The sequence below is a fragment of the Electrophorus electricus genome, chromosome 4 (assembly GCF_041902795.1).
Source record: "Electrophorus electricus isolate QZ-2024a chromosome 4, ASM4190279v1, whole genome shotgun sequence".
NCBI classification, from domain to species: domain Eukaryota; kingdom Metazoa; phylum Chordata; class Actinopteri; order Gymnotiformes; family Gymnotidae; genus Electrophorus; species Electrophorus electricus.
The window spans coordinates 8,003,645-8,015,000 of NC_137500.1; the positions used below are offsets into that span (position 1 = coordinate 8,003,645).

At 50.1% G+C, this 11,356-nt stretch overlaps 1 protein-coding gene across 3 annotated transcripts in view; it reads left to right on the forward strand.

Annotated features, from left to right (window-relative positions):
• Positions 1-11,356, forward strand: part of wwox (WW domain containing oxidoreductase) — a 135,973-nt gene that overhangs the window by 56,982 nt on the left and 67,635 nt on the right. The window contains exon 10 of one of the 3 annotated variants that reach the window (XM_035536298.2): positions 3,956-4,051. The exons of the other annotated variants lie outside the window; for them this stretch is intronic. Within the exon in view, the coding sequence (XP_035392191.1) occupies positions 3,956-4,036 (81 nt within the window). The 3' untranslated portion in view covers positions 4,037-4,051. Of the gene's footprint in view, positions 1-3,955; positions 4,052-11,356 lie in introns of those variants that run through there. 3 annotated transcript variants of the gene reach the window in all.

The window sequence follows — 11,356 nt, forward strand, 5'->3', positions numbered from 1 at the left end:
GGCGAGCAGATGGCGCGGTAATTTAGCGGGGATGTTCTCCGCAGCGCGGGAACAAGCCGGCGCGTCACGAGTTGAAGGATGCCCGGGCGCTGGCGGGGAAATCAATCGCAGGCCGCGATTGGACGGGAGACAGGAAGCACGAAGCCGAGCGGGAAGGCGGTGGGGTGGGGTGGGGTGGGGTGGGGTGGGGAGGGGAGCACCTGTCGTCATGGGGATGAGACTGCCGTGTGGGACAGGACAGCTCTCTGTGCGTGCCTTCGCTCAGATTTTGGGGTACGCCAACACACACATCCTCTACGCCTAAGACGCATGACGTAATCAATAATTACAACTGCTAATCAATGAGATTTTAAATGGGCATCGATCAAGCCTACAAGATTACACAGGTCTGGTGCTTTATATAAGGCTGTGAGGAACCATGAAGGTTCCACTCCTACCGATAGTGATGCCTACATGAAGCGGCTTAATCTCCTGTTTAATTGCAGCATCCTCGTTGTTCATCTCTCTGTGTTCTCCACTGCACTGCTGCTCACATTTTATCCCCTGCACTCTTCAGTGGTATGTTCGTTATTTATTCCCAAATGTTTAATAAACTTTCAAATTCTTACCGATCCTTAAAGAAGAGACTCTCCGCTGACTTATGTCCCGTGTGTGTGTGTGTGTGTGTGTGTGTGTGTGGGAGCGCGTGTGTGTGTGTGTGTGTGTGGGGGGGGGGGGAGCGAGGACCGTAGCTTAGTCTCTGTCTGATTTACTGTGGGTCTCATGCACCGGGCTCAGAGTCCCTCTCTGCATCCGTCTCCATTTCCTAATGGTGTTTCAACAGCCGCCGCATAAGAGCTAGTTTTTCATCGTAATGGCGGCACAAACACCCCTGCTCGCCGAGCTGGGCCGTGGCCTACGCGGCGCTCTACACACGGGCAACCACGTCGGCTAGGCTCCACCACGAGACACGGACCTGGGTTGTCCGATCCCGGAGAAAACACACAGCAGACTTTCATCCTGCTCGGCATCGACAGTGTACTTACACAAATCAAAAAGCAAGTTGTTGTTTAAAGAGAAACACTTGTTTAGTGGAACCTAACAGGCCATTTTTCATGAATAGCAATAGTCAAGACCCACTTTTAGGTGGTACAGAAGAAAACCAAGCCAAACGATGCCTGCTTTTGAAGAGCCGTGCCCCACCGTAACGGAGTGCTCCTCAGAGGGGAGGGTCCGTCAGCAGGGGTCACCCTCTCCCTCCCCTGCTGCTGGCTGCATGGCCTGCCGTGTGATTAGTGCTCTCCTTCGTCCCAGACTGACGGTACTGACGGAACCCGCCAACAACACAAAAACAAGGCCCATAACAATGAGTCAGAGGTGTGCGCGTGAAGCGCGTCTGCGTTAAAGAGGATAACCGCGGCTACGGCGCAGGGCTGTCACCCGTTACAGTGTGTCCCGCGCTTCCACTCTGTCCTGAAAGTGTCTCCTAGTGAGCACTCTGATGAGGTGACATCTTCTCCTGTTTATCCTGTTAACACAACTCTGCTCTCAGCTTTAATTAAACTATTCCTTCACCTCATTGCTTCTCTCTTTCTCCCTCTCTCTCTCCCTCTCCCTCTCTCTCTCTCTCCCTCTCTCCCTCTCTCTCTCTCTCTCTCCCTCTCCCTTTCCCTCTCTCTAATTGGGGAATGATCCACACGGAGGAGTGCTGAATGGAGACACAAGGACACTGCGCACACTCTCCTCTCCACTCCGCTTAACCGCGGTCTCTGTGGTAACCTTGAGCGGCCTCGTCCGGGTGCTCCGTCAGGTGCAGCCTCGTTTATTGTGCTTAAGACCGAAGGAAGTGGAGGAAATTACAGGCGAATAAACGACTTTTCAATCAAAGTCCAGACCCGCCCCCCCGTCAGGGGCCTATATAACATTATAATATCATTATCGTGGCATGGAAAGAGGGATCAAATCTTTTTAGATAGATGAATTTGTCATCTATTGCCTGCAGCGTTTTTGTGCCCCACCAGTAGAAAATCCATTTTTGCAAATATTGACCTGGTAAATATGGGGAGAATTCTCAGACGAAGCTGTTATCATGGAGCATGTATGGGACTGAAGCTTGTGCCTGCGTGTGTGTCATGTCAGCGTCCTTGGGCTGTCTCCTCGTAGTAGTTGTAGCGTGTGGTGGGTGTGTAAAAGCTAATGAAGAGGCATTTTTAGTTTCATTAAATACTTTACAGACATTAAGTCTACGAGCACTGGTGGAAAGGACAGAGGTGTGTGTGTGTGTGTGTGTGTGTGTGTGGGGCAGACAGACAGACATGTCGATTCATATGTTCAAACCTTGACACTACATTCCAGTTATGCCTTTATACTTTGTGTTAGTAATAGACCTGCTAATTTATTAGAATTGATTTTTAATGTTCATGTTATTTTTAATGTTTGATTTTGTTTATTGCATCATTACAGGAATTATTATTTTTTGGTTGATTTCATTATGGGCTCCCTTTTGAATAATTGACTCATTCATATACATATTCATTGTTCATCCCTCCATGTGCTAAAATGCCATTCTGGTCTTCTTGAGCAATCTATGTATGATGCGGTGTAGTAATATTTAGTATAATTCTGAGCTTAAAAATACACTTCTGTTTGAAACCAAGTTTTCATAGAACTGCACAACTCTTTAAGCAGCAGTTGTGTTTTTGCAGCATTCACCACTCAATATTGAAACACTGCTGTTCAGGACAGGTGTGAGCTGTGAGCACTCGGGACTGAGACACTACTGAATTCTGTGTTCAGGACAAGTTTGATAACTCGGTACTGAAACTGAGTTACTGCTAGATGCTCAAACGCTTTCAGAGGAAAAAGTAGGGGAGACGGCACATTTCGGCACATTTTTTAAAAAGGTCTAACAAAAATGTCAAAACCGTAACATGGATCGTGGAACAAGGGTTCAGTGGTCTGAAGGGAGAGGCCTCCTGTCGGAGCCTCTCCTTATGAACCTCTCTGCGTCTCCTCCTGCACCTCCCTCCCTGCCCCCTCCCGTAATGATGCTCCCGGCGGCCTCGCGTCTCCTCATTCCTAATCTGCTCATCAGGTCTTTCGTTCGAGCCCGCGCTGCGTGCGCCCGGCCTGCACCAGGGGAGCGCCATTAGTCAACCAGCGACCCTTCGACATATCTACTTTTTATCCATCTCTTAAATCAGCGCGCGGGGCTATTGGCAGCGGCCTGGGCAGCCTCCAAGCACACTGATTGAAGTGGCATTGTTTGGGAGACGAGGCGCGCGGGATCAATAGGCGGTCTTACTAAATTACAGTTTGCATGAAGAATGAGGCCCTCCCCCCGTTTCGCCGACCGGGAGAGGCGTGAGACCGGGCCTTACACTCGGCACACTCTCTCAACACCCCGGACCCGTGGCATTTACCTCAAACTGCTAATCGTGATATTAGCAAGTAAATTTGCCTGTGAAACGTGCGGTACGTGTGTTTACAAGCCAGCTCTCAAAGCCTTGGACATTCGGTTAGCAAAAAATGTCAGATGAACAGCCCAGCTGAACTACAACAGATGTCCTGGGTTTGAACATTGGCGTAAATGATGGACATTTCGAAATGTGTCTGCACAACAGAGTGGAGTGGAGAGCACTTCTGCTGTACATCAGGAGTGGGAGGAGCCCGTCTTAAGTCACACGGTTGTGTTGAAGCTACAGTTATTGATTTTGACACCTTTCATAGCTTTTTCCAGCATGTTTTTCTGCCAGTAAGTTTCAATTAACACAACTTTTGTGTGTGTTTGGGTGGGTGGGTAAGGGGGGTGTTACTGTGCAAATGTGTGGTGTGGGCCACTGCATTGTTCTTATGCTGTTTCGATTGCTGAAATCTCATAACACTGGGCTTGAGAGGTCTTTTCTTTGTATTGGTGAATGACAAATAGAAAAAACTGATGCTCTGCCGCTGATACTGGCTCATCCCCCATTCCCAGCCCAGCGCTGATCCTGGCTCATCTCCCGTACCCAGCCCTGCGCTGATCCTGGCTCATCTCCCGTACCCAGCCCTGTGCTGATCCTGGCTCATCTCCCATTCCCAGCCCAGCGCTGATCCTGGCTCATCTCCCGTACCCAGCCCTGCGCTGATCCTGGCTCATCTCCCGTACCCAGCCCAGCGCTGATCCTGGCTCATCTCCCGTACCCAGCCCTGCGCTGATCCTGGCTCATCTCCCATTCCCAGCCCAGCGCTGATCCTGGCTCATCTCCCGTACCCAGCCCTGCGCTGATACTGGCTCATCCCCCATTCCCAGCCCAGCGCTGATCCTGGCTCATCTCCCGTACCCAGCCCTGCGCTGATCCTGGCTCATCTCCCGTACCCAGCCCTGTGCTGATCCTGGCTCATCTCCCATTCCCAGCCCAGCGCTGATCCTGGCTCATCTCCCGTACCCAGCCCTGCGCTGATCCTGGCTCATCTCCCGTACCCAGCCCAGCGCTGATCCTGGCTCATCTCCCGTACCCAGCCCTGCGCTGATCCTGGCTCATCTCCCGTACCCAGCCCTGCGCTGATCCTGGCTCATCTCCCGTACCCAGCCCTGCGCTGATCCTGGCTCATCCCCATACCCAGCCCTGCTGTCTGCTCAGCTCACCTCCGTTCCTACTTACCTGTTTCCTTCTTACTCTTCCTCTTCCATCCTCCCCGTCTCCTTCCACAGTATGGGGCTAACCCCTAACCCCTCACCTCTCACATCACCGGCCTGCCTGCCTGCAGGATGGGTGTCGAGTCTGTAGCTTTGGGGGCTTGGGCGGGGGGCTCCACTAAGGGCGGGGGGACGGAATGTCCGCCCTTTCCAGGGCTGGGTCTCCTCTCCTCCAGGCTGAGCTCCGGCTCTTGGCCCCACACTATTGATTCTCCCTCTCCATCTTATTTACACTGCCTTCATTTAGTGTTCCACCATGGTATCAAGAGGGTCAATTAGACCCAGCAAGACCCCTGTCCCAGTCTCCTAGACACACAGCAGGGCCAATTAGGAAGGCTAATACCAGCCTCGTGAACAGAGGGCCCTGCTGGAAACGTGAGCGCACACACACACACACACACACTAAACACATTTGACCTTCCCCAGTCCATATGAACTTTTGTTCTTTCTTTATGTTGTGAACTATTAGTACTTTCTTTCTTTACGCTGTAACTACTGATAAAGATGTAGCAGACTCAGTAGTGAAGTGCAGTTGGCACAGGCTGCGACCCCCGACCGCAGGGAAAACTAGAGGAGCACATCCTGCTTCGTTCACATTCACATAACCATTATTTAACACCTTGATGAAAGAAAAGATTTTTCCCTCCTCCTTCAGTTTGTTATTCAATATTTCATAAATCTAATTTACTCTTAGGTGGGCCTGGCTGTCTTGGAATATGCATTTTTTAATCACAGTTCCAAAGGGCTGGACTGGTACAGTCCGGTCTTCCACTCTGTTAATTACTACGGTGATAGATTGGCTGGGTTTGGGAGTGTCTGCGATTCTTGCCGTGTGTGTGTGTGTGTCCATAATAAACAGGCATTATCGTGGCCACCTACCAGACCCCGATGGCTCCTTATGCTAATGGCTACCCGTACTGGATCATGTCAGCCTTATTGTGATGTGGAAGTGTTCTTTCACGCATGACTCGTGAGGGGGTGGGACGCGTGTCGCGAGCAGTAATGGCCCCCATCCGTATTAAATGTAACATGACTTTTCCGAGCGCTGGCCGGGGGAGGGGGGACTGGGTCCCGGTCCTGGCGGCCTGGGGCTTCTTCTCCTGCAGTCGGGTTCTGCTCCAGATGGTTTATACCACAGCGTTCACACCCAGCAGCCGTACCTAATTAAACGCCTTCATTGGAGGGAAACGCCTCTTATGTGCTATGAAGTGCAGCAAAGAGACACGCTTTGTTGGTGTTGGACTGTCTCTTTGCTGGTGTTTGGCTTTCTCTGTCCTGGTGTTGGATGGTCTCATTGCTGGTGTTTTTCTGCTGTTCATTTGTACCTTTGCTGGTGGTTGACTGTCCCTTTGCTGGTGTTCATCTTTTTCTTTGCTGGTGTTCGGCTGTACCGTTGGGCCCTCTCCTCAAATGATAAGTGTCTGGCTGGCTGTCGCCAGGGTTTGCTCCCCTTTGACCTTTGACCTGCTGCGCTGATGCCTGGCTAATGCGTGTTCCATCTCTTTTGGGGACGTCCCCGATTGGTGGCCCCTCCATGCGTCTCGGATCACAACGCTAAGGGCAAACACAACATGCAGATGGCCTCATAAACCTCATAATGACAAAGAGAGTTTTCTTTCCGTGCTCAGAAAACGGAGGACAGGAAACACCCGAAAGATTGCACCGCTTCACGTTTATTGGTCAGGAGTGCAGTCTGTGGAGCTGTTTGAAAATTGGGACATGACAGTTTTGTGGTCGAATATGAAAAAGTGAGAAAATATAAGGAGAAGAAATCCAGCATGCTTCAAGTTTGAAGTGTTGTGTATCGGAAAGCTACTTGTCATCCTTGCTCTGTTTGTGTGTGTGTGTGTGTGTGTGTGTGTGTGTGTCTTATTAGTCTTGGCTGATTGAGTCTTCTCTGAGCACAAGATGACGTTCTCTCTTTCCCATTGATTCTCACCATCCCATCAGCCAGTGCAGAGAATATCATCCAACTAAACATTAAATATCCCAATGGCGGCCACTGGTAATGTAAAATCCATTGTGTTTTCATCGCACTAATTGATCAGATGCTAGCGGAGACAGCGTGTGTTTAGCTGTTGATTTTCCCTTCTCTCCTCCACGGTCAGGTCGTCTTCGTCATGCACGCAATCTCCGTCCCGGCGGGAGAAATTAGCTAATGAAGTAATTACCACAGGTCCCGTGCCAATAGTGCTCTATTGTTTTGGGAACATAATGGATCCTTTCTTCATTGTTGCCGGCACTCGGGCTTGTTCTACCTACAGGGATATTAAGCTCTCAGGAGAATTGATTTGCTCCGTCTTCATGCGGAGCCAGACGGATCACGCAGGTAGTAATGGAGCGTTGCTCCTGGCCTGGCCCTCCCACTACCACCAGGCCCCACCAGTGGACCACCACACATGGGGCCCCGCACATTGGGGGGGGTTTCCCCAGAAACAAACCCCTCGCTGTGATACACCTGGTTCCACAAAACTGCCCATAACGTGTCTGTGAAGTAAAGGTCGGCACTGGCCATCCTGTTTGTGTAGCGTGGTGGCGGTTGAATAATGCATGGATCAAGGCAGAGCAGTCGATCAACGATCAAAGCATTTACTCGTCTTAATAAACATAAATGTCTAAAATGTAGCAAATAACTGACGTTTACTCGTATATGTCTGTAAGATGTCGGTTCTGATTTGAAGGGAATGTGAGTAGGATGATGTGTCGCGCTAGCATTGAGCTAGCAATAGCTTTGCCCATAAAGGAAACGCATACCAGGTCTACAGTCCCGTGACCACTGCCACTAAGGGAAGAAATGACCGTAAACCTGTCAGGAAAAACACACACCCGCCCATAGACTCACTAACACACACATGCGCACACAGATCTTCTCCTGGTTGCCTTCACTGTTCTTGCTTTCATCTGCCTTGTTCTGTCAGCTGCTCTCGGTGCCGGTGCAGGGACCGACGTCTCGCCTCCGCCTCTGCTTCCGCCTCCGCCTCGTTCTGTCAGCCGTGCGCGGTGCCGGGACGGACGTCTCCTCCGCGCCGTCGCCCGCGTCCAGGCCCCGGAGCGCAGAGGCCTCACCGCTGGGGACTACGTGACTCCGATTGCAGAGCGTCGAGGGTTCCGCCATTTCCAGACAATTTGCACCGCTCGCAAACAGCCCGTCGATCGTCCTAACGTTCGGATATCGCAACCTGCCTTTCTCCAACCACTTCGGAATGCGGGGCGTGACGTGGCCGGGCTCCGCCGCCCCCGCGTGCTCTCCGCAGGTGCAACCCCTGAGCGGGGAGCAGTCCGCGCGCTTCTCTTACCACCCTCGTTTCCCAGACACGAGACGCCGCACCACGGCCGCGCGAACCCTACAGCAGGGCCCGTCATATTGATTCCGGTTGCAAATTTTTCTTTTATCATTAAAGATTTTTCTCTTTGATAGTATGCACATCCATCTGCCAGACTCATGCATCAATAAAACTTCTCTACTGTTTTGTCCCTCCTACCAGATGATGGGGGGAGGTGGAGAAAGATTTACATTAAGGGGTTATAAAATTGTCCTTCCATGTGATAGCTGCGCACAGTGTTGGTAAATGATGGCCATTTAAAATCCATAAAACTGTTATTGTGCATAATACCTTATTAATATATCTGTGTATGAGGCGCAGTTAAGCGGCGTGTGCGTGAGAGGTGAAATAAACGACTCGGTGATCCTTCTCTTTCTTTTCTCTCGCGCTCTCTCACCCCGCCCCCCCCCCCCCCCCCCATCCCCCCCTCCTCCGTTTTGGCACGCACCTCGCGATGCGGTGGGCTTTCCGGAAACGCAGATCGCTTTCTAACGCGGGGATTTATCCCGTGGTATAAGTCTCCTCGTGTCTGCCGTTACCGCCGCCGTATCCCCGCAGTGATAGCGCGCTGCAATAATGGACCTTTGTAATGTGGGCGGAATGCAGTTAGTCGCTTTAGAAATACAGGCAAAGCGCTACAGCGCTGCTCGCTGCCGGCGTGAACAGTCAAGCGAGGGCTAGACATGAATATTTAGGTATATTTATAGTTACTGCCTTTATTTCTGTATCTTCGTCCCGTGCAGTTGGGTGTCTGGAACTGACTTGATGTTGTTTTGTTGAGCAGTTATCAGGGTGAAGTGTTTTAATGGCTTGTTATTTATGTACGATCTGATACGCTAGCGAAAAGTGAGCTTTCGTGACTTTGTTTCGGTTTAGATAGAAATTTAAATCTAATGTAAATCTTTGCGTGTTTTCCTCTTACTGCTTGAAAGAGAATTTTTTTGGGCGGGGGGACGACGACGACATCATCTTTTGTATTTTTATGTAGCGTCTGGAACCCCTGGTTCTATTAATAAATAAACTAGATAGATAGTATTTTTTGTCCAATGTAAAAACCATTTCCATTTGTAATATTTATTCAGGCTTCTTTCTGTGTTTATACAATCCCGATATTAAAAGGAAGATTCAATGTTATATTTCTCTATAACATGCAAATGGAATGGTAGCCTTTCTCCCTGGCAGGCTGCCGGTGCAACATTGTTATTCATTTCTAATCTCCTTCCTTTTCTCCCTTCTGCTTTTCCCCTATGGCTCATAAGAATAAACTGAGTGTAATTTTTCAATTGCCGACTGCATTAATGAGATGATGAAAAGGTGCGAGTGAAAGGCGTCTGGTGGCGTGGTAGCACTCTTCAGCGCGAGCGTGCTGCTTGTCTCCCCGGTACCTGAGGCTCCGGTGAAAAGACACACTGAGACGCACAGCACCGCTCAGCTGGGCTCAGCTGCATGCGTTGGGGACGTAGTGGAGGCTTGCAGATGAAGGGAGCTAAAGAACAGCGTGCAGTAATGGTTCCTTCCTGAGATTCTGCACTGGGCAGCACAGCAATAAATAAGTGTGTGTGTGTGTGTGTGTGTGTGTGAGGACCAGGGGGCTTCCTTGAGCCTGCCGTCATGGCAGTGGATGCTGATTTGTTCAGACACGTTGTCATAAGAGTGTGATGTCATCTCCCCGCGCCTGTGCGGTGTGACGCGCTTACTGCTGCGATCAGTGAGGATTCTCATATTCCAACATGTGGAGCGTATTCACAGCCGCACTAAGACACAGCCACGAGGACACTCCATCAGTCAGTAATCATCATCTGTCTGCTGCGCTCGCCCGCTCTCGAGCACGGACAGTTACTCCGCCTCGGCCTCCTGCCAGAGAGAGGCCGCTGCTTTTCTGTCCATGCCCACGTGCGTGCTTGTCCATGTTCTGATATTGGCACAGACGCCATGTGTGTGCTGAGGGTGGTGGGTGGTGCTGGGTGGAGGTGGAGGTAGGAGAGGTTTGGGCATGGGTAGAGCCTTTGGAGCTGGTTAAACTCACTCCTGTGCCTCGTGGGTCATGGCAAAAGCCATTAGCCATGATCTGGAACTGAGCATAAATTCCCCTCTTCACAATTACTTAAGCTTTATCTATGAAACACACGCGCACACACTCACTCACACAGTTTGGTGTTAATATATCCATTGAACCAGTAAATAATATGAAATCATACCCAGCCTATAGCACCCAGAATAGGGTCTGGTGCATTGAGGAATCTTGGTTCAAGTATGAAATTAATGAAACAGCGACAATCTGGTGTGCTGTGGGTAATGCAGTCCTGCTTTTCTGACCAGTACTGTCCTTGTGAATTATGTTGCGGTTATGTTCCACAAGCTGAGCCTCAGCGGTGTGTTCATGTACCTCACAGCATCAGACATGCACCACACACAATTACACTCTTATCTTATTCCAATATAAAGGAATAAAAAGATGAAACAAAGCGGTTTTGATGATCAAAGCAAGTTCTGAAGTTTTTTTGTGCTTTTTTTTTTTAACGATTACATAACATAAATATCACTTAGAAAACAATAAAAGAATCTTGTTAAGAATCTTGACAATCTTGCTAATAACGTGCAATTCCGATTCAAGTGTTGCAATTCTTTCAAGTCAGGATTTTCATGTGAAATCGTTGGGTTGTTCAGCGCCGCCCTGCTCCACCTGACTAAATAAGCCCCTTTTGTTGTGCGGAGGGGACGTCAATAGTCTTTCTACTGATCCATTCCTTTCCACTCATTGATCAGGATGGATAAGCAGTAAGTGTGCGTGCATCAGAGGAGAGAGTGTGATCGCAGGTGTGTCTGTGCGCGACGAGCAGGTTAGGGAGGCCCACCTTGTTGCTGTGTTTTTTGCGCCTCAGTGCTGCTTTGTGCTGCTGTGTTAAATATTAAACCATATTATGCCATATTAAATATGGGTCTGTGGTCAGGAACAGGCAGGAAACACCTGGTGTTAGGACCCGCGGTGTAGACTTCCAAAGGAGAAGCCCACCGAAGCCCACTGAGGTGAACGTGGGAATGTGAAAGGTGCAGGAGGGGAGGAGGCCGTCGGGGAGGAGCGTGCCCCACTGCAGAATACCCCTGCGTGTGTGTGTGTGTGTGTGTGTGTGGGTGGGAAGTATTGGGTCATTAGGCCTTATGGCCTGTGTTCTGGCTGTAAATTCTTGAGGAATGAGTCAAATAACAGCTGGAGATGAGAGACAGAGAGAAGGGCAGGATGGGAGAAAGCCCTAAAACGACAGCGAGCAAAGGCAAAGCAGGGAGAAGGAGAAGGGCAGAAAGGAGATATAACTCTCTCTCTCTCTCTCTCTCTCTGCCTCTCTCATGTGCTGGCAGGCTGACATCACAGCAGGAG